The 23274-nt window shown below is 36.2% G+C and overlaps 1 protein-coding gene across 2 annotated transcripts in view; it reads left to right on the top strand.

Moving 5' to 3' along the window:
• The window catches only part of MON2 (MON2 homolog (S. cerevisiae)), a 58899-nt gene that overhangs the window by 7904 nt on the left and 27721 nt on the right, over positions 1–23274 (top strand). For both annotated transcript variants that reach the window (XM_009327589.1, XM_009327590.1), the window contains exons 4-22: positions 599–728; positions 1287–1384; positions 2051–2176; positions 2932–3126; positions 3863–3987; positions 4378–4517; positions 7137–7290; positions 9904–10136; positions 11362–11443; positions 12169–12350; positions 13604–13716; positions 14330–14434; positions 14689–14769; positions 14857–14930; positions 15009–15099; positions 16417–16518; positions 18789–18899; positions 19699–19874; positions 23111–23273. In XM_009327589.1, the coding sequence (XP_009325864.1) occupies positions 599–728; positions 1287–1384; positions 2051–2176; positions 2932–3126; positions 3863–3987; positions 4378–4517; positions 7137–7290; positions 9904–10136; positions 11362–11443; positions 12169–12350; positions 13604–13716; positions 14330–14434; positions 14689–14769; positions 14857–14930; positions 15009–15099; positions 16417–16518; positions 18789–18899; positions 19699–19874; positions 23111–23273 (2481 nt within the window). The remainder of the gene's footprint in view (positions 1–598; positions 729–1286; positions 1385–2050; positions 2177–2931; positions 3127–3862; positions 3988–4377; positions 4518–7136; positions 7291–9903; positions 10137–11361; positions 11444–12168; positions 12351–13603; positions 13717–14329; positions 14435–14688; positions 14770–14856; positions 14931–15008; positions 15100–16416; positions 16519–18788; positions 18900–19698; positions 19875–23110; position 23274) is intronic.

Raw genomic sequence — 23274 nt, 5'->3', positions numbered from 1 at the left:
ACTACATATACAGATGTAAACTTTCAAAATTCATTATAAAATAAGTATTAAATTATGTGTTAGAGGTAATACAAAATCCAATGGGAAACAGTATTCAGGTCACTGCCAGCACAATGACACATTAAAATACGCACCTTAGAGAGGAATTATAGCAGTTGAGGCAACATGGTTGTGAAAGTATTGTGATTTAATGTAGGAGAGGAATGGCATTTTAGCTTTGGAGTTGACTGTCCTTTCTATGATTAACCATATAATCTTAATGTCCTTTTGACATTAATATTCATACAAGTTGTTTTATGTGGTTGATTACTGTGTATTCTCTATATGATGATTGTAGTTTTATTGGCACATCGTAATGTCTTCAGTTAATACCACTTCTAGATTACCTTTGGGGAGGATTACTAAAGAGGTTTTTGGCTAGGGTAATCCATAAAACTTATTCTGATTCTTCAAATTTAAAATGATTAAAACAAGTTTTTTTCCAGGCAGCCTTTTGACAAACTGTAGTGGAAAGCATTCCTCAATCAGCTATCTTGACTCTTAGCTAAAAGATGAAAATATATTGTTGTAAGGTGATGTTTGTTTTTTTTTCTTTCAGGCAATTGTACTTTGTTTTCGATTGCACTTCACAAAAGATAATATCACAAATAACACTGCAGCAGCTACAGTGCGACAGGTAGTTACTGTTGTATTTGAGAGAGTGGTTGCTGAAGATGAACGATACAAAGGTGGGCATACTTCTTACTCTGCTTGCTTGTATTAACCTGTCTTTTGGACACACATCAAACGTTTATCTTTTTTCAGATAAAGAAGTAGTAAAAAGTCCATAAACGTTACTAAAAAAAAATAATCACAGCCATTATTCATTTTTACTGTTTTTTATACATTTACTTGTATTCAAAGGAGGTGAAATCCCTAGCCGTTGTGTCAGTCCAAGTCAGCACAGCAATATATAAAACGTAGATTTTTTTCAAGCTGTGAGAACTGGTTTTCAGCTTAGTATTGTGAAGGAATTTGAGGTAAGGGTGTCATTTAAGATGAAGGTAACTTAGATTGCTGAGTGTGAAATACGTGGCAGTAGTAGTTTTGAAGAGAACATTTATTGGAAAGAAGTGCTTGGTGTTGATCATCTTTGGTGTTCAATCTAACATTTATTTTTGTAGACATGATAAGTTGCAAAAGAATTACCTGGCCACTCTCCTAGAATCTCTTTGTAAGAACACTTAATGTGTACTTCATTTTCAACAGTTACTTTGTTCACAAAACTGGTTTTTGTTTTTACACAGATACTATTGACCAGCCAGTTGCAGTTCAAGGAAATAGTAACAGAAGATCTGTCAGTACACTGAAGCCATGTGCAAAAGATGCATATATGCTTTTCCAGGTAGTTGGGGAGCATATATTTATACATTTGCAGTTATGATTGAGTGCTTCTACATCTCTGTAAGAAATTTCAAAAACTTGCTCTTAGCTTATTGACAAGGTCCTTAACCAGAGCCCCCATCTTTCTTACGTACATTTATTGTAATTGGCAATGATATGCTGTATTCCAAGGGGATGGTTGGAAAATGAAGACAAAGTGGCCTAGAAAAATGTTTTACTATAAATCTTAAATAATAGATAAGCATGCATGTCTGCATAAAATTCGAGATTCTTTCTTTCATGAGCCAAACACTGCTACTATAGTTCAGTCTTGCTTCTTGTGTTTGGTATTGTGTATTAATGTCGAGTATATAATGAAAAGTAGTAGTTGTATTCATCACACCAATAAAAATCTTCTTGACTTAGCAAATTCACTGGTCTTGATATTTTTGAGGGCAGGAATGAACACAATTGTTACATGGATCCCAACAAAGTTTAAAATTTCTTTTAAAAAGTTTTTTGCTTAGTAATTTGTGTAAAAGAAGTATTTGAGGAAAAATTATGTTGAAATTGGAAAATTACTCATTACAAAGGAGGGAGAGAGTGTAGATTTTGTTGTAGACTCAGAAAACTTATGCTGGTACAGGACTGTGCAGAGAATGTAAATGTTATTTTATTTCTTTTTAAGGATCTTTGTCAGTTAGTTAATGCTGATGCTCCCTACTGGCTCGTGGGTATGACAGAAATGACCCGGACATTTGGCCTTGAACTTCTTGAGTCAGTCCTCAATGACTTTCCACAAGTGTTTTTACAAGTGAGTAGTTCTTCCAGGGAAAATAGGAAGACTTTTGTTCACATGTGTAGTAAAATTTACACTTCATTAACTCCTCTTTAATTTAGCATGAGTACTGCTTTTCAAAAGGACTTGTAGCTTCTACGTGTTGGGGTTTTATGATAGAAAAGTACTGTGTGCTTTTTGTCCACTTTTTTCTATTTCCATACACTTTATTGTGTTTGTGCATTTTGTAGAGCATATTGTACTCTGTTTCACTTTTTGTTTTGCCATTTATATCTCCTCCAAAAATGCATTTTCTTATCTTGCATGATTTATGACAGCTCTGTAACTTAGTTTGCAGCATTGTTATTTCTACAAAAATGTTAACTTCACCCTACTTGCAAAGCAGCAGGACTCATGACTATGAATTGTGTGGACCTACTGCATGTAAATGCACCATGATCCTACAGTAACACATTTTAGCAGACGGTAGCTAAATTAAAAAAATAAATATATAATAAATGATGTATTAGCAGCCTATTTCAATTTGCAAAATACAAGAAGAGGGGTGCATGGTATGAACCCGATCATGTCATTTCATCATGCTTTTTGGTAGCTTTACAATGGTGTCTGCCGTTCTTCCTTTTCATTTCCTGAGCGTGTAATTTATACCAAGATTTACATGACTTCAGAGTGCTTGATCATAACAGTAAATGTAAATAAGATGCATAATCAGAGCTACTGGTAGCAATTAAAGAATATCCGCTTATAATTTGTTCTGTTTTCTTTTTCAGCATCAGGAGTTCAGTTTTCTCCTTAAAGAAAGGGTATGCCCTCTTGTTATAAAGCTCTTCTCCCCAAATATCAAATTCAGGCAAGGTTCCAGCACGTCATCTTCCCCAGCACCAGTGGAAAAACCATACTTCCCCATCTGTATGCGTTTGCTGAGGGTAGTTTCTGTTTTGATTAAGCAGTTTTACAGTTTGCTGGTAAGAATATATTCAAATTTTCTTCATGCAATTCTGTTTTTCTATGTATATGCCAGTACTGTGATCAGTAGTAGTATTAACTAGTTCTTGGGAACTGTTGATGTATACTGAGGGAAGAAAAGTCTAAATATCCTTTTCCTCTTACGCGTATTTGTGTTTGCATGTATTCTACATGTATGATTTTATTAAACATGGGCTTGTATAAATTCTCAGAGTAGGTTAGCTGTTGTCTTTTCTGTACTTGACTGCCTTTCAATTAAGGTTTTGAGAACCTTTTGATTTTCTTATGTTGTTTGCCTGGCTTTAGATAATGTTGATTGCTGTGCCTTGTTAATAATTGCTAAGAGGCTTTTGACTTGTGCTGCCAAAGCTGTTGACAGAATGTGCATAAAAAACACATGGTCAGCTGTTCTGAATTTTAGATATTTGCTAAAAAAGGGGTTTTTTTTCAGTTTCATTTGTTTACTGTAGCACATGTAAGAACTTTACTGCAATGTCTGTGAGGAATTTAACTCCTTCAATACAATTGCATATGTGGTGTTAGCTTGGCAAAAATATTACAATTATTAGGTATGTTTTTTATATAATTTTGAGTAAATGCTTGTTGCAGCTTTTTTTTAGATCCGTTGCAAAACTTTCTGGGATAGGACACCTAAGATGAAACAAGTTTTTTTGAGAAAATATTTTGTAGGAGGCTTTTTCTTTTAATTTAATGGCTATAAACTATATCTTTTAGGTAACAGAATGTGAAATCTTTCTGTCATTGCTGGTGAAGTTTCTGGATGCTGACAAACCACAGTGGCTAAGAGCTGTTGCAGTAGAATCCATTCACAGGCTTTGTGTGCAGCCTCAGTTATTAAGGTATTAAATATATTGAGTTTCACTTTTCCATAAAATTTAAGAAATATTTTTCTTTTTCTTTGGTGGAAAATGCTTCCTAAAACATTATAAATATGTAGAAACTTAAATGCAATAAACTCTTCAAGGTAATTTTTTATAAAGCATTAGGCAATGCTTATTATCCAGGAAGGGCTGACTTACAGTTATTCGAGTATTCCAAACCCTCTCTGTCTTACCAGTGTCAAAGGAGCATTTACCTAAAACTAAACTTTATTACTCACCTAAATAATTTGCAGTTAAAATGTGCTTTTAGTCTACAGTTTGGAGGGGGGAAGAAGTTGCTGTTAAAATATGCTTTTAGTTCCTAATTTGTCAAATACTTTATATTATATTTTATAAAATACTTTCCAGGTCCTTTTGTCAATCGTACGATATGAAGCAACATTCCACGAAAGTTTTCCGTGATATTGTGAATGCGCTGGGGTCCTTCATCCAGTCACTATTTCTTGTACCAAGCACAGGGAACACATCGGCGACACCAAGCCAAACTGGTAAAGCCTTGTCCTTACTATCATTTTAATTTTCCAGCATTTTCTTGTAATAATAAATTCTGATTTGATTCAGTATAAACACTTGGCTTAGTACAGTTCTGTACTTCCGTGTTGACTGAGGTGAAAAGCTAGCTTGAGACAAACTAGTGTTTTCAGGTCTGGTACAACGGGTGATTTATCTGCCTGTATTGTGGGAAGACGTAGCCCCCAGTCAGCAGAGCAGTGCTCCTGCATTTGTATCTGCTTCTACGGCGACCAAGCTCCTTGCTTCACAACTACTCTGAGGGAAATTCTGAGGGAATTATTTCTAATTTCTGACTATAACAAATTTGTCTGATTTCTGTCTCCTTGTGCGGGGATGTGATTTATGGCAGTGTGCAATTGAAGTAATAAGACAGTGTGTGTTTGCTTCCTCCTGGGAGGCAATAGCTAATTCTTCTGGATGTTCAGGGACAAAACTGGACTGAGGAAGCCAAGAGGTTAGAAAGAAAGATCTGTGTTTTACAGATGATCTTTGCTTTTTCTGCAAGCTGAAAACAGTCACTTACTGAAACTGAACTTGATTGTCTTTTCTTACAGCCAGGGTTTTGGCATTTCGCTAGGTATATTTTTATTTCTGTAAGAAGAAATGGTCCTCCTGTTAACACCTTTGCAGGTGTTTATGTCCGAGTTAAGGCTTTTTAGTTCTTCCCATGGTTCTGGAAGCAGAGGCCTCAGCAACAAACAACATAAAAATAATTTCTAAGGGTGTCTTTTTGATATGCCTTCTTAAAAGAGATAATAAACAGATAATCAGATAATAACATGGTCAGCTGTTCTATAAACAGATAAACAGATAATAAACAGATAATAATAAAGTATAATTATTATCTATCATATCTACTATTAAATTAATCAACATTAAAAAGCCTGGTTTTAGACTCACACCCTCCAGGGTTCACTCGTGAAGTCTTAATTCCAAGTTGGTGTCAGCACTGATAAGGTGAAGAAATTTGTGTTAATAGCTGTCTGTATGGAAGCTGACAGAGCACTTCTATTAGTATTATTTCTGGGTTAGTTTAATCCACTTAAGGTAAATCAGAAAAGTACTTTTCATTGCATAACACGCACATAGGAGAAGCCATTCTAAAACACTCATTCTCCTGAAAACTTAAATTTTGCCTTCATGTGAAACAGCACATGAAGGGCCATACCCTTAGTACTGTCGCTATTTCTCTGGCTTACTGTTCCAGTATGTTTTCTCCTTTACCTTTTCAATTCTTCTTTCTGCCTGAGCGTTTCTCATGTCTCTTTCTCATGCATTTCTCTTTCTGCGTCTTTTCCTCCTATGGCCCTGTCTAACGTGCAAAGAGCAGATCAATGCAACCTAATTTTCGAACTGAGTCTTCTGATTATAATGATAGTCCTGTCATAGCAGGCTGTCTTACACACCTGTAGCTGGCTTTCAAGCCTCGGTTTTGCAACAAGGTAGCTGTTTCATTTCAAGTTGAAAGCTGCATCTGCCTAAGTTTTGTGTCACTTCTATTATACTGGTGTAACGTAAGCCTTTTTACCACTTTAAGGATTTATGTTGATAAAAAAATAGTTGTATATGTCTGACTGCTCAGTGGGATCACAGAAAATGACACCAGTGTCACTGTGTGTGTGTAAGTGGCAGCATTTGGTTAACCATTTCTGTCTAGCAGTATGATTTTGTTGTTTCAATCTGTTAAGCTTTACTGTGTTAAAGTGTATAGACAGGCTTCTGTGTGTATTCATATTGCCTAAATTAGTCTCTCTACATATTAAAAGTGAGCACACCAAAATGGTAGTTGTTATACTGATGTATTAGGTGCTGTGAGTTGCCTTCTTGGGGACTCTGCCCTTCTCTCCCCATTGTCTGTACAGAGAGAATCTAAACTTGTGGTACCTACTCCTAGTAAGTATAGACCTCTTTCTGTATGTAGGAAGTGTATATATACAGAATCCCTTGTCCTTTTATCTGCTTTTTTTGGCTTCTTAAATTGGAACCAAAATTTGTTCCCTCCTAGGTGTTGGTTGGCACGTTGTCAGCTCTTCCCTGATGTGGTTTGTTTTCTTCTACCTTGGCATGGAACAGATTGAAACGTTGCAGTTCTCTTTGAGTTTCTTCTTGTGGCTTTTGCATTTCTGAAATCTTTGAAGTTTGTGATGATCTTCGTTCTTGGAATGATTAACCTCTCTTTCTTGCTACTGAGTTCTAGATGCAACTATTCAAATAATCTTTAACTTTTAAATATCTGTCAGACTCTTCACTAAAATATATATTGTTTTACCGAGACCGTGTAAGTTTAGTTGGTTCACAGAATGTTATGAATGCTGCTATACCTTTCACAGAAACATTTTATTCTGACTGAAAATAAGGCAGTTGGCATCAATCAACTGTACCTTTTAAACTAATTACTTTGCCCATAAGATCATGTTTTAGACAGTAGAGAGAGCTCAAAAATAGGTTTTTGTGTTGGTGGTGGTTTTTACTATCGAGCAGGGCATCTCAGATTAATCCATGTATCTCAACTCAAAAATTAAATGTAGGAAAAGGATGTTTGCTGATTGCTAAAATTGGATTGGTTAATTTCATCACTTCATTTTTCTGAACAGGAAGCAATGCATCGGGGAATACTGGCTCAGCACAAACCAACCCGGGAGTGCTTGGAATGGGAGGAGGTGCAACTGTATTACCTGCCTTTGAGTACAGAGGCACTTGGATACCTATCCTGAATGTAACCGTACAAGGCAGTGCTAAAGCTACCTAGTAAGTACCTCTATCTTTTTGAAAATGTATATAACAGGTATTTTTATTTCCAACTTGATGGTTTAAGGATTTTTTTTTTATTAGTGAATATTGAGGTCTTCATTTCACTGGTGTTGAGGTATATTATGGATTTTCTTTTTGTTGGTGCCGTGAGGTGTCCTGATTTTATGCTATTTTGTCTGAATGCTCTGGATTCTGATCCAGATATCCCCTATGGTTTTAGCATCTGTTGTATTTTTTTTTTTCTACCATAGTGTTGCTGTATTAACTCTTCACTTTTAGGCCTCACTACAGGTTATAACAATTTTAGAATATCTTTTGCTGGGTTGTGTAATGGCAAACATTAGGGCCATTAAGCAAATATGGGACATCAGTGGGAGTGAAAAATAGCTTTCTTACACCAGCTTTACTGTATTTACAGTTTTTATTGAATAGGATATACCTATATACGAAGGTTAGACTGTAAATGCTTCTTAGAATGACCAATTATTTTGTCATGACTTTGTATAATGGAGATCGTGTTCTCAGTTTAGAGCTGTAAATACTACGTTACTTTTGAAATAGTGGAAGTTTTTTCATGTCAGTCATGACTGCTGAGGATCAGTCTCTTCCGAACTAGAAATTATTTGTACAGCCCATGAAGTTTTGGCATACTAATACTCAGTGAAATCAGCAAATAGCCTGGTTCTCAATACTTTTTTTAAGGTAGAAACTCCTTTGTCTGCCTTTGAGACGCAGAAGGACAAATTCATCCTCAGATTTCAGTAGTTCAACATGTATGTGTTGACTTTTTGTTCCGGCAGTGGCCGTGAATGTTATTTTAGGTTACCTGACTGTTCTTGGGAAATGCAAATTTTTAAGAAAAGTAGATGAAAGCTAGTTCATGCTTTGGCCAGCTACTACAACCTCCTGCTTTTCTTCCTTTTCTTTTTTCTTACTTTCCATTCTTAACTGGCTCAAGAACATTGCAGCCACCATCATAGTCTCCTGTGCTGCTCTGAACTTGCTTGTGTCTTACCTTTGGATCCCTCCAGTGATTCCATGATTCCCTCTGACTAATTTTTGCATTCTTTTTTTCTTCTGTGTAAGATTACGGAATTGTCACTGGCATGTCTTGTCAGCAGTTTTTCTCCTATCTTGTACTTTTGTCTGTAGTCCCTGCATGTAAGGAGATGACCAACTGCAACTGTAGATTTGGGTCACATCCTAGCATTGAGTCTCTCCTGCTGCTGCCATTAGATTTTCATACAATGGCCACATCTTATACTTTTACACAATGATTTAATTGGATATATGAACTGTAACAGAGCTAGCAGAGGTCTTTTTGCCAGTGTGGGCCTGACTCTTCCCAGACCACTATGCCTTGTCTTCCTCTTTATATGAGGAAGTAAGCGGTTTTTAAGAGGAGTAGACAAAGACCATTCAAGATTTTTCATGGCTATTCCCATGTAACTGTAACAACTCACTTCATTTATTCAGTAGTTTGCTTTCCCGTCTTTGAAAGTATGAAAGTACATGACCTCTACCTCACAGATATGTTGTAACTATAAAACCCATTAATAATTTTAATTAGAGCCATATATATATGTAGATAGAGGGTGAAATGTTGACCATTTGATTTACCTATACTGCCTATGCCCCCAGATATCTAGGGCAGCCATCTTCAGGAAATTAGAGGTAATAACTGAAGTGTTATATGTTAGAGAGAAGGAAAATCCCTTGTGCAGAAAAGAGTGGTGACACTACAGTATAAAAGTGTCTTTGGTATATTGTAGCTGCAATACCTAGGCTTTTTAAGAGTAGTTTGTAGAGCAAATGATGAAAATAGTGGTTGTTGGTGTAGCAGGTAGTTTTTGTAACAGACGTCACTCCTTGTGTAGATGCTGCTGCTGTGGCAGCTACAATCTGTTTCCTGTTGGATTTGTAACTCAGGAGTTCTTTATGTGCTCTTAAGGTAAAATATGAAGCAAAGTGGCAATGAGGCTGCAGTTCCAGCACAGTGATGTTTTTTAATTGCATGGTTTTCATTAGTGAATCATGTAGGCATTTCCTCTTTGTACAAATAACTTCCATTGTTTACCTATAGATGTAGGTGATTAATATTTTGTCATATATTATCTAGCTATGACAGGCTTTTCCGGTCATATGAACTCAAAGATAATGATAATGGAACATCTGACTTGTTCTCAATTTGTTAGAACTATATTAACACTGTCGTGACTTTCTGGCTTATTTCCTCTGTTGTTCCTATGTACTTGTGTTCTTCTGAATAGGTTCTGCTGCAGTGGCTTTAAGTAAAATAATAAAAGTAGAATAATTCATTCAGTGATGCTTGCTTATATGTATTAATTTTTTAAAATATTTATTTGCAGATCTAAATACTGTCCTGAGGGTTTGTACCCTTTCATCTACTATTTTATTTATTGACTCATTTACTGTTTTACTTAATGACTTAATCAAGAAGGTTATTTTCTTGAGTTGCTATAAATCTTGAAGGATGGTATTTGGGGCCTGTTTGTACTTGACATTCATTTTGGAATCTTGTTTTTTATTATTGTTTTTCATCACAGTGGTACCGTTACACACTTACTTGTCATGCTTTCAACTTTTCAGTTTGGAAATGCTGGACAAAGTAGAGCCACCTACGATTCCTGAAGGCTATGCCATGTCCGTGGCATTTCACTGTTTACTGGATCTTGTCCGTGGTATCACTACCATGATTGAAGGAGAGTTGGGAGAGGCAGAAACAGTCAGTCAAACCACAACAGAGACAACTTCATTACCAGCACAGTCTTCAGAGCAGCAAGACTTGCAGTCTGTATCTGACCAATCAGAGAAAGAACTAGGTATATAAAATACAGCCGTTTTACATAAAGCAGGATTGAAATAGTTCAGGCTTTGTTGCTTAAATTTATTGTTTCTAAATTGTATATAAAAACTTTTAATAAAGTGGTTTTTTGGTATTTTTTTGTAATGGAACAGCAATAGTTTCTAAAAAAAATACTTGATGTACTCCTTCTGCCCTATAGCACCTTAGCCATAGACTCCTTATGGTGCGTTAATACTTCTACATGTATGTATGTGGGATGTGAGGGAGAGATAACAGGCATGCTGTTCTCCGGAACTACTATTCTGCTTTCCTGTGTCCTTAATTCTGCGTAACGCTGAGATCCAAGGTCACAAGAGACTACCTGACAGAAAGAAACGTGGCAGTTAGGACCACATTAAAAGAAAAATGTATTTCCAGTAGCAAGGCTAAAAGATGTTTTAATGGAGAGATTTTAGACAAGATGGAAGTAGTTAGGGAAGAACTTCTTTAAAAGCAGAAGTAATAGGAACTGAGGCTTGTATTTGTGCAACGTATGAGGAGTCTGTATATGTACGTCCAGAAGGACGTGGCTCTCGAGTGATTTTTGGCTTGTGTACCAGGAGGCTGACGTTTGTACGGAGGCATCGACGCAGCAGGAGGGAGAGGAAAGGGGTTTGTGCCGAGCACTGCCCGCGGCCTCGGGGATGTGGAGCTCTCCGTGGTGCTGCAGCCAACGCCGGCTGAGCCCAGGGGCATGGCACGGCGTGGGAGAGGGAGGGAGGCGTGGAAACAATACGGGCAGATTATAGGTCTGTTAGACCTAATTTCCCCCCCCCCATTAAAGAAATGAAAAAAAAATGGAGAATTATAAATACCACGGGAGAGTATTTGTCCTTCACTGCAAAATTTCAGTGAGTTTCTTGCCCCATATTTATGCACTTCTGAATGTTTATTTTTACGGACAAAGATTAAAAATAGTTATATATACCTTTGTAAGATTTTTTTTTGTGTGTGTGTAATTTAGAATAAGTTTTGCCTTGGTGACATTTTTTACTTTAGCAATGTTACTTTAAATGCAACTGTTTAAATGGTACTGGTGTGAGTGTGTTTGTGTATATACATATATGTGTCTGTGTAAACATACATATAAAAACACACTTTAAAAGATGCAGTGGAAAGCATTTTGTTTGTGATATAACTGAAAGTTATTAAGTAAAATATTGTGTTTCTGCTATAAACAAGTTATATGTATTTCTTTCAAGTTAGCAGAGCTGTCTGGGAAGAAATGGTGAATGCTTGTTGGTGTGGTCTTCTGGCTGCTTTATCCCTCCTACTTGATGCAAGGTATTTGGTCTTTCATTTCTCTTGATTTTTCAAAATGACATTCCCAGCTATATTTTGAACTGACTTTTGGTACTGGTCAAGTTGACAGTTGTATGAGAGCAGGCTGTTCATGGCACCTGAGCAGACAGGTTTGTGGGTTAGTGATGGCTAGACTGAGTGAGGATCTGTTAAGACTAAATGACACAGAAGTCTCCAGAAGTCTAGCATCAACATTTAATGTATTTCAATATAGAACAATTAATTACATTTTCAAAAGCTTGCATTTAAACTATTTAAATTATTTTTATTCCATTTTACTTTGGCTGAATGTTTTAACACATTGAAGTGATTCTACCCATGTCCTGATTGATTACTGTTGATAAGAGACTAAATAATGTCTCAGTACTTGTTAGTACTACACAGTCTTTGAAGTGGAAAAGCTGTTTACTAGGTAGTAACTTTGGTAACTTAATTGTCTCTTTCAAAGAGTCTTTTGTTATCAAACACCATTTTCTGAAATTACTGTTAAATACCTCCTCATAGACTCCTTTGCCAAGTCATTCAGAACTAAAGACTGATTTTATAGGAAATGGTTCTGAAGAATTTTGTTGATTGGTTATGCTTGCTTTTCAGTATTTATAGTGTTGACAGGTTTAAAGTGTATGTTCTCATTGCTTTCAGTTTTGGTTAGCTGCCTACTTCTGTGCCGTGGATTAATTCTTACTAAACGATGTGTACTCTTTCAGTACTGATGAAGCTGCCACTGAAAATATTCTAAAAGCAGAACTGACCATGGCTGCACTTTGTGGAAGACTGGGTCTTGTAACATCCAGAGATGCCTTTATCACTGCCATTTGCAAAGGATCCTTGCCTCCTCACTATGCCCTTACTGTATTAAACAGCACAACTGCAGCTCTGTCCAGTAAATGTAAGTCTATAGGTTTTCCATAATTGTGTTTCCATGTATTGTCCTCTAAACCCAAATTTTCTCAGGATGTGATTGCAAAGACGTGTAACTGTAGTATTTGGCTATACTAAATTATGTTAGAATCCTCAGACAGGATCTAGACCACCTGCTTTCCAGAACTGGTTAGGCTTTCAGCATCTGCTGGGTGTCATTCTAGTCAACCTAAAACTTCCTGAATGCTTAGCACATGTCAGAAGTTCATATTCTAAGGAGATCTGTCTATCATCCTGAAGATCCGTTAGGATATGTAATTAAGGCATTCAAATTCTGAAAAGGTCTCTGGGCATCTTGGATACTTAAGAGTTGGCTAGAACATCCTGCATTTGTGGTGCACTACAGTCTTTTCTACAGTTGTCTAGTGATGGTAGTACTTACTGTGTAAATGGAAGATCGTAAGTTCTGGGCTCTGTTCAGCTTACAAGAAGTTGAATTAATGCTTCCCACATCCTGAGAGAATGTTGTAATTCATGGGATATGCCAGTTGAGGATGTACTCTGTTTCTAATTTTGAAAATGAATTACTATGTACCGAGGAATGCAACTTACCTGGATAATATGCAGATGGATCTAACATTAGACCTCTTAATGTTAAAAAAAACCAAACCCACCTTACTCTGGGAACAAGGACCAGCACCTTTACTCCAGCCCACAAGCTAAGTGTATTATTAGATTGTAAGTCTGTGAAGCGGTATGCATGACTGAGCTACACGAATCTCTATGGAAATGAAGCAGTGAACTTAAGTTATTTTATATAGGTTACTCTTCTTTTTACAGGTGAGTTATAAAATGGGTGTCCTGAAGTCCTGTACTGGAAAAACATCACATCATAGCATTTATGACACCTTCATTTTCTGAGTGCACTAGTACAATGGAAGCACACAGTGATACCATTTACACACAATTACCACAGATAACTGAGTTGAGACATAGTCTAATGCTCATATCTTAGCGCAAATATTTCAGCCTCGACATAAAATGTATTAATGTATTGCAAGCAATATCTAATAGTTAGTGAGAGGGAGTAATTACTGGCTCCTCTAACTCCGTAAGGCAATGACATAACAATCTAAATATAACTAAAGGTCTCAAAGTGAGCTACCTTAAAGCTAATACTGTGAAAAAATTCTCTGGAGTGTGTTTGCCAGAAGGTGGTTGTTACTCCAAGTACGTACTGGATTTTAAATTTAGATTTTTTTCTTTTCAATTTTCCTCTAGCATATTCCATTCAGGGACAGAATGTTCAAATGATCAGTCCCTCAAGTGAGTCTCATCAGCAGGTTGTAGCAGTAGGGCAACCCTTAGCCCTTCAGCCACAGGGAACAGTAATGGTAAGTACAACTTGTAAGTGATCTCATCCTGCTTAACTGCTTCTTTCTGCATAGAATCTCAATGTGTCTCAAAAATAGGCAACAGATAAACAGCATTCTTACAAATAATGGTTATCTGAAATATTATCCTAAGCTTTTAATTTGGAACAGCCCCGGCCAGCAAAGTTCTCTAACTGTAAAGAAGACTTACTCTTGTTTTTTATCTGACTCTTAGCTCAGCAGCTCCCATCCATTCCATTTGAAAACCTCTAGGTCTCAGCTCTGTTATGTGCCTGTGTGTGTGAAGGTTCACTTACATGTTTTTTTTTAAGATAGACTGTGATTTTGTGGAGAGGATGCACTTAAAGCTGGAGTACTTGAACTTGTGTCTTTGATAATAATGTTAAACTGGGAGGAGAGGGCAGTGATCAAATCGTATTCAACCCCAGCAAGATAAGACTGAGAGAAGAAGGAGAGAGACTGAACTATTTCTCTAAAAAAGATACATTGCAGCAGTGCAAACAAAATGTAATCTTTAAGCTATTTAGTAAAAAATTGCAAGTTTCCTAGAAACACTATTATTGTAGAATAATAAAAATTGTGTGGTCTTTTTTTCTTTTTTTTTTTTTTTTAGCTGACTTCAAAAAATATCCAGTGTATGAGGACATTACTCAACCTAGCTCACTGCCACGGAGCTGTTCTTGGTACATCGTGGCAACTTGTCCTGGCTACTCTTCAGGTATAATAGGAAATATTTATGCCTTGCTTTTATGCCTTGCTTTTTTGCCATAATTTGGTTTTGAGTTTTTATGTGAGCAATAGAAGAAGCTTTGATTTTACTCATGGTGTACTTTGAATTGCCTTGAGTAAGTACTGTAGCATTTCCCTTCAATTCTGTTTGGCTGGAAGGCTGCCGGCTAGCTCGAGTACAATGTTAGTTTCCTCTCTGCCTGAAAAGGCTTTTCTGCTGAAAATGATCCTTTTGTATTTCAGCATCTTGTGTGGATTCTGGGACTGAAGCCTGGTGTTGGGGGTGCATTAAAACCTGGAAGAGCTGTAGAAGGGCCCAGCACAGTAAGCATGATTGTTCATTTTATAGTTACTGATTATGCAGTATTTTCTATTGCAATCTATAAGTCACGTTTCTGTCTCTTTTTCAAGGTTCTGACTACAGCAGTTATGACTGATCTGCCAGTTATATCCAACATACTTTCAAGGCTTTTTGAAAGCTCACAGTAAGAAACCTTATCTTATAATTAAAATAATGTGTGTATATCAAACTTGGCAGTGTTTTGATAGCTGTTATTTTTCAGGTACCTTGACGATGTGTCTTTACATCACTTAATAAATGCCCTTTGCTCCTTGTCTCTGGAAGCCATGGATATGGCCTATGGAAACAATAAGGTATAAAAAGAGTCCTGTATTTTCTTTTTAGATGTTTTGTGAAACAGGCAGAAGACGTGTACATTTATCCTTTAAGCTAACTATTTCTAATATTAAGACAGTAATACATTTGATACTCTACACTAAAAAATAAATTATGAACCAGAGAATGTCTTGTTTATAATGGTTCATACGGTTACTAAATTCTCTGAACATTCTCGTTGTGTTCCTGCTATGGTTTTTGGTAACTAAGGAATGTCATGTGTTTCCATTAATCAGATTGTGGGTGGATAAAACTTTTAAAAGCCCTTGTAATTTCAGAGGTTAGGGATTCTGAATAGCACATTATGTTCTGTGAGGTGCTCATTTTCATGTCAGTTTCCTTTTATAATATACTTCAGAAAAAGCCTGACAATTTAGATATTAAACTCCCCCCCCGATAGTTCATATTTACTTGGGAAAATGATAGTATTCCTGTCAGCCTCAGTAAATAAACTTTAGCCCAGAAAGGTTAAAGACCCTGTGATTGAATAAGATTGAGTATATATTCTCCTAGTCATAATCTAATCCCAGAGGAGAGTTTCTGAAAGTTTTTCCTTGATCTATTACACTAGAGATAATGATGACAGAAAATATGCTTTATAATATTTGACAATTACAGCAACAGAGAATGAATTAAAATAAGCAAAGTTTGTGTTTACAAATAAGTTGAAAATTAGAATAAAAAATCAGCAGAAATGGGAACAGAGAATAACTCCAGCGCAACAATCATTTTGATTATATGTTGATTTAAAAAAAAAAAAGCTTATCACAAATATTTGCATATGTATTTGATGAACGGGAAATTTATCATATTCCTGCAGGGCATTTATGAAGCAGATGGAAGATAAAGCATAAGATTCTGAAAAGAAATACTCTATATTGTTTGTTCATATAAAATTTTAACTTTAAAAGTTGTGATGGGAAAAAGGTTATTTTGCTAATAAAATGTTATAAAACTGGTTGGAGGGAGGACTATGTAAAAATGAGAGTTTTGAAAGGAATATCAGTGCTCTGGTTATTGTCAAACTTGGAGAAAACTATATGAAAAATTATGAAAGAAGTATTCTTTGTGCTATGCTGTTGCTACCCCCTTGTGGCTTCTCATGAGGTACTGCAGATGCTGTGGAAACTTCCCAGCCATGCCACCTAAGCTGTTGTGACAGCATTCACAGTCTACAAAACACAGTACTTCAGTGAGATTAGTTGCACCTTAATTTATAAACTATAATGTAGCAAAAGGCTCTGACATTATCTGAGTTATCTCAAAGTCATGTGTTCAAATGCCATTTTATTAAGGAACCATCGCTTTTTGCTGTTGCTAAATTACTGGAAACAGGACTAGTTAACATGCACAGGATTGAGATTCTTTGGAGACCTCTGACTGGTCATCTTCTGGAGGTAACTAATTGCTTTTATCAGTTCTACTAGAACTTAGTTTGTATTAATAAAGATCTTGTGGAAATGCATTTTTAAAGTGTAATTTTTTAAAAAAATCTAAATTGTATGTACATGTGCTGGTTTACGCACTTTGTTTTTGCAACTTGAATGCATCACAGTTTGAATTTAAAAGTGAATTTATATATATAAATTCCAATATTTTAATATCTCTTATTGACTTTGTCTTTATGGTGCTGTCAGTCTTTATACATTTTAAACACGACAATGTTTAAAATGATCAATTTATTATATTTCATGTATGTGTTATAATTAAGGTAACACAAACAGGTTTCACTTTGGATTCACATAGTACAAACATCTAGGAAGATTTTAAGATATGTTTTTTTGTCCTTACCAGATAGATTTGAAGCCGTTAGATTTACTAACAAAGGGTTTTTTGTTTTAAAAATGTTTAAGCTAACATTTTGAATGGTCTCTTTAAGTATTTTACTGTGTATATATAAAAATATCGGTGTCATAATCCTATTTCAATTTCTTAAGTATTTTAACTTCAACATGAAAAACATGCTCCATCAAGGAAAAAGAGTATTAAATTTTGAATTTGAAACTAAAAACAGGTGACGGAATGTAATTATAAAGTTTTGATTCTCTACAGAGATATGTAGAAGAGTGAAATGCAAGAACAGGGTTTGATTTAAAGTGGGTAAAGGAGAAAGCTCTTCTTCCTCATTTTCCAGAAAATATCAGACACTTCCTTAGAACCAGTGCATTATTTCAAACAGTATTAAGGATTGGCCATCTCTAACCTTATTTATGGAGATCATCTCCACGTAATCTTTCATTTAGGAGAAGAAATTTGGATGCTTAGGGGTTTAAAGACTTAAAGTGCAGGCATCTCTTTCTCTTGTCTTTTTTTCCCCTCCAAGACAATAAGGTTCACCATCCACATCTTGAGACTCTGTGTTTTCATCTAGTAAGCAGTCTGTTTCAGTCTGATATCCATTGTGGGTATTTGCCACTGTTTTGTAGGAAATACACAGTCTATTTCAATTTCTTTTAAAGTACTTCCATATTTCCTTTTAAACCTAAGTCATCGAGGTACAATAAGGAAGGAGAAAACACCAGCTGCAAATTCAATTAAACACAACCTGAGGGAAGAATTCATTCCCTGCCTCTGGAACTGATTATCTGGTCAGATTCAGAGCATCATGAAGCGGTTCAAATTCTCTCTTTTTTTTTATGTGAGGTAACAAAAACCTAAGTAATTCAGGAGAGTAACTATTTCTTGTCTGCATTTTTTAACATTAAGCTAGATCTTGTGCATCGTCCTCCTTTTCAGTTTGGCTGGTGGCTGATAAGGGAATGGTCCACCAACCAAAACCGTCAGCCTTCCTTATGATCCTGCCTTGGACTTTGATTCTGGATTCTCATACCATCTGAGCTAGGGCTGGAAGGGAGGGTGGAAATAATTACGTAGAGGTCAATGAAACTGTAGGCTTATCTTATTTGTTTGAGGGTAATGTCCCAGATATGGGAGTACAGTTCATACGAGGTATCTATGCAGTGGATTTGCACAATGTTTTTAATTTTTCTGTTCTAAAAAAAGCAATTAGCAAGACTATTAGGTTTAGATTATTAGGAGACAAAGAAATGAAGACACGCATTTGAAACTTAAGCTTGAATATTGTTTGCTATTATTTTGTCAAGTTTTTGAAATAATGGAGTGTAAGGCTTATTTTACATTCACTATGTAGCTACTTTTTGTATTTGAGACTGTAGAAGAGCGGACACTTTCTACGTTGGCTACAGTCATGCTTCCTCACTTGATTATGTTAAGCAGTGTGTGAAAGATAAAACTTTGAATTTTATAGTAGCTTAAGGCTAAGTTAAACCTGAGAGTTTCAGGCATTCATTGAAGAGTTGTTTGGTGCTTTTTAATCAACCAGTATCTGAATTAGCAGTTAGTATATTAATTTTGGAAAATGTATTGGTTTGAACTGCTGTGGTTTTCATTATGTTTCCTTCTGTGTCTTTCACTGCTTCCTATTGCTTCCTTACTCAGAAGGTATGTCTGTTCAAAAGATAAAATTTTTTTTACTATTAAACCTAATTTTATCATCTAGAGATTTATTGTATTGTTGTAAAAAAAATTATTATACTATTGTATGTAAATTCTAATAGAATTAAAATATCCTTTTTTTATATATTACATATATTCAAATCTTGGTTAAACAAAAGTGACTTTAAACAAAACTTTGCTGTGTTTTCAGGTCTGTCAGCATCCAAACTCCAGAATGAGAGAATGGGGAGCAGAAGCTTTAACTTCTCTCATTAAAGCAGGACTGACATTCAGCCATGATCCTCCATTATCTCAAAATCAGGTAAAGTAAGTTTAAGAGCAGCTGCTTTCCTCCTTTTCTGGAACTTAAAATGAACATGAAATCAAAATCTTCCCTAGAGGAAGTTTTCTACAGTTCAATGAATAGGAGGCATTCATAAAGCAACTTTACTATTGAGTTTATAAAGCCTACAGCTGTAACATTCAGATGTAGCTATTAAGATTCACCTCATGCATTCTAATGAACTACCCTCCTTCCTTTTTCAAATGCATAACGAAGAGTGGTGATGCTTGCGTGTTATGTCCATTTGTTAGAACAAATTATGGATCACCCTCATGAGTGCAAAACAATTCCAGAATGTTTAGAAGTATGTGTGTGACGTGGTGGCAGGTAAAAAATAAATTGCCTAACCTTCTAAATCACAGCTATTCAATCCATTATTAATAAAACATTCTAACATTTTTACTGAGGTTCAATGGATAGTTTTTTCAAGGTCTCTTTAGTAGGAAGCTGAGTCTAGCCCTGCTGGGTGAGCGTAAAGTTGCATGATGGTTTTTATGCAATTGTGACAGTATGCTGTAGCTACTTCCTGAGGGACCTGGAGAACGGGGGGTGGGGGGAGAAGGGTGGGGAAAAAATGTAGATTTCCTTCTGACGTCCTTTATAAACAGGTTTTTAGAAAAGCCAGTCTGACACTGAATTTGAGCATTTAATGAATGAGTTACTGAATTCATTTAATGAACCTTCAATTGGTACTGTATGTTTTTTCTTCTATACATAAAAATAATTAAGGATCAGTTAAATTTTAGCATCCTTAATATGCTTTACTGTTTACTTTTAGAGACTGCAGTTGCTTTTGTTGAATCCACTAAAGGAACTGTCAAACATTAGTCATCCTGATATCAGGATCAAGCAGTTGGAGTGTGTGCTACAGATTTTGCAAAGTCAGGGTGACAGCTTAGGACCTGGTTGGCCATTGGTGCTTGGAGTCATGGGGGCAATCCGAAGTGATCAGGGGTAAGTGGTGGAAATAAAATGTTAAAATCGTGTAAGATAAGAACAGTAGAAAGAAATGTGCTTTTATTTTCTTACTTTAATAACCACTTCAATAATAGCCATAATTTTCATTGTCTTTTTTAGCTTATGGACAATTTTACTCAACAAAAATACACTTCTTAATTTTTTCTGCGGCACACTTTTATTTTACTGAATTAATCTTTCAGAAGACCAGAGTGGTGTTCTACTCTACCCTCTCCTGTGGTCAGCATGCAGTATACACTGAGGAGTACTCCTTGTGCCAGTTCACTTGATCTTAACCATCTGCTGGACACATCTCTGGTGCTTGCAGATAATTCTGTATGACTTAGCTGTTGTTTACAGTTCCTCTGTTGTTTCTTGTCTTCTTAAATCTTTGGGTAGTCTCCAGTGTGTGTCATCTTCTGAACACTCTCTCTTTTTGCTGAAGCCTTCCTCCCTAAGTGGCTGCTGGTAGCACAAGGATGGAAGATTATTTACTTGCTGTGGGTGAATCCCTTGGCTGACTAACACAGCTGACTGTTGCCAACAGAGGGGGAATGTTACTGGACTGGTCCTCTCACCCACAAGCAAAAGTGAGAGGTGAAGTTGCAAGGAGTTTTTTTTGAAATGAGCAGTGAAATGAACATCTGGCCCTGGAACTGGAAGCACCAAGAACTATACCCACACACTTAGACCATATTATTCCTTCTTTGGTGCACCAGGATAGGTCAGCAAATAACTCTGGTATCAGAAGAATTCACCTTGGCGTATCACTCCTTTCACCCCACCTTAGCTTCTGTGTCTGGCGATATGAAGACCTCCTAAATCCCCTTCAGATGCTTGAAGGATTTTGCTTTTATACCAGTATTGCTTGCTCTGACAGTAGTACTCGCCAAAATCCCCAAGGATGTTGGCATTCTTGGTTGTGAGCATCCTCTTTTTGGTAACCATGCTTCCTTTGGTACCTCCTGTTTCCACGCTTGGTGCAATGTGTTCTGTGGTTCCTACATGCCTCTTGGTTTTCACTGTAGTTGTTGATGGATGAGAACCAACACAGATTCCTTCTCAAAACAGTCTTCAGATCGTTTTACATCTCAAACCGATACCTCACTGGCAGATATCTCAAGATGTTACTAAGATCTTGTGTAATATCTTAGTCTCCTCCTACAAAGCATATAGAGCGAGTAATCTACTTTTCTTCTACTACATAGCACTGTTTGCCCACATCGTATCAACTATAGTAGGAAAAAAAAATGAAGCAAGCCTCCTTTTCCTTGGGAAACAACTGAATTTCTTGCCTCACTTATAGCTGTGAGCACAAGATACGGGCACTATTATCATACTTTAAGTATAAACTTCTTGACCATGAGACTTTCTCCACAAGTGTCTTCACTCTGGTCAGTGAACATCCTGGATTCCAGGACAGAAATCCATTTACCTTCCAGGAGAACTTCTTGCCAGGCTGCTATAAATACAGAAGATGCTATTCTGAGAGCCAGTGATACTTAGGTCACTTCTTGATTGTACGGTACTAGTCTGCCAAACAAAAGGAAGTCTTTCTTTGCAGAATTTTTCAATGGGATGCCCTTGTTTATTTTAAGGATAGATAAAGCCCTATGCGATCTTAAGTTTTTTGAGCTAAGCTTAAGTTTCTTGCATTTATATTTACCTTTTTGGTGGCCACCTACAACATGGACAGTTTTTGAAGAGCTATATTGCTGTTGCTGCTTGCATGAAGGACTTTGAAACCTTTCTCCAAACACGTAGTAGTGTGGGACATTAATCGGGAAATGAACTGGTTTGAATTTGTTCTAGCGGCCTCACATTTGAAGATTAGAAAGAGAGGTTACTTTCCCATTAACTCAGCTCTTCAAAATGAGTGGTGTAACTATACTTTCATTTCCTGCCTTCTTCCCTTCTCTGTTAGAGTCCTTGAAGGTCATATACCTGTGGAACTTTGTAGTGGAGAGGGAACTGCAGCAGTTTTGGGTGTGTTTCACTTTATAGACTCCTGTAACGAATATGGGGGAAAGTAGTGTGTGAGCATTTCCTCCTTGAGTACAGCAATGGTAACTCCTTTGATCTTATGTGGTAGGATGGATGTCTCTTTGCAGTATGCATCACATTAGAGAATTATTAGTTTATACCATTATTGTCCATATGAAGTTCCTTGTGCATTCCTCGGGCTTCCATATCATGTTGGCTGTTACGATACAGTGGAAATGGCCCACCTATGATTCTCATTTTGAATTAATTGAAAAAATTGTTATTTTATTTAGGATTCTGAAATATGTAACTGACATATCTGTATTCTGAATTTTTTCCTGGGATATATATTCTGAAGGACACTAAGTTTCTGTATTACAAACCTTTGGATTTTTTTCTTTCGCACGTTAAACTTTAAGCATTAAAAAAACCCTACAGTGAAATTTAAATGCAGTTTCCCTATTTTGTATTACCTACGCTCCACCACCCCTTTTAATTCCTTCATTTTGTCTCTCACTACACAAAGCTTTAGTTATAGATGACTTTGCTGCTTCTGAGAGCTCCTTCTCACAAACCTTTTCCATACTACATTTTTATTTTATGTTTGTATTCAGAATTTAATTCTGAAGGCAAAGTATTTATTAAAGGTCTATTTAATGGCAGATATTTTGAAAAGATTTTGTTTAACGTGATATAGTATTGAAGCAAGTAAGACCACCATTACGTTAGCATGCATCTTCCCTAATAAATGAAAATACATTTTGCCCACCTATTTGGCATACTTTAAGTAATTTGTAACTGCTGATACAAGAAATTGTTCAGAACAGCTTACTCTTTGGAAGATTATCATGCTCAAACTTAAGCTTTGTTTTGTCCGTTGTGGCTTTTTTTATAATGTTTTAGCTGACACATTTGAACTAACAAGTCCTAGAACTTTAGAACAGAGAAGTGGACTTTACTATATAAAACTAGCTGAGGAGCACTGGAGAGTCTAAACTTCAACTTCACTAGCTAGTTAACATGGACTAAAATACTTCATCAGAATTTGAAGCTTCAACTTAATGTTGTATCTCAAAAAACCCTCTAGTTGAAACATTTACAATGTTGCAAATTAATCTCAAAAACATTAACTTTTTTTCTTTTTTTAATAATGCTATATCCTGAGGTATTATATTCAAAACATTCCTGTGCTCTTGAAGAAATTTGAAATGAGTGTGTGTGTGTGTTTTATTTTTGTTTTGTTTTTTAAGAGAGTCCTTAATACGGACTGCATTCCAGTGTCTTCAGTTGGTTGTGACAGACTTTCTTCCAACAATGCCATGTACTTGTCTACAGATAGTTGTTGAAGTTGCAGGAAGCTTTGGACTTCACAATCAAGAGCTAAATATTAGCTTAACTTCAATTGGTTTGTTGG

Source organism: Pygoscelis adeliae, unplaced genomic scaffold (genome assembly GCF_000699105.1).
Source record: "Pygoscelis adeliae isolate BGI_AS28 unplaced genomic scaffold, ASM69910v1 Scaffold113, whole genome shotgun sequence".
Lineage (NCBI taxonomy): Eukaryota > Metazoa > Chordata > Aves > Sphenisciformes > Spheniscidae > Pygoscelis > Pygoscelis adeliae.
Note: the sequence above shows the minus strand (reverse complement) of the source record. Positions and strands in the feature narration are given on the sequence as shown.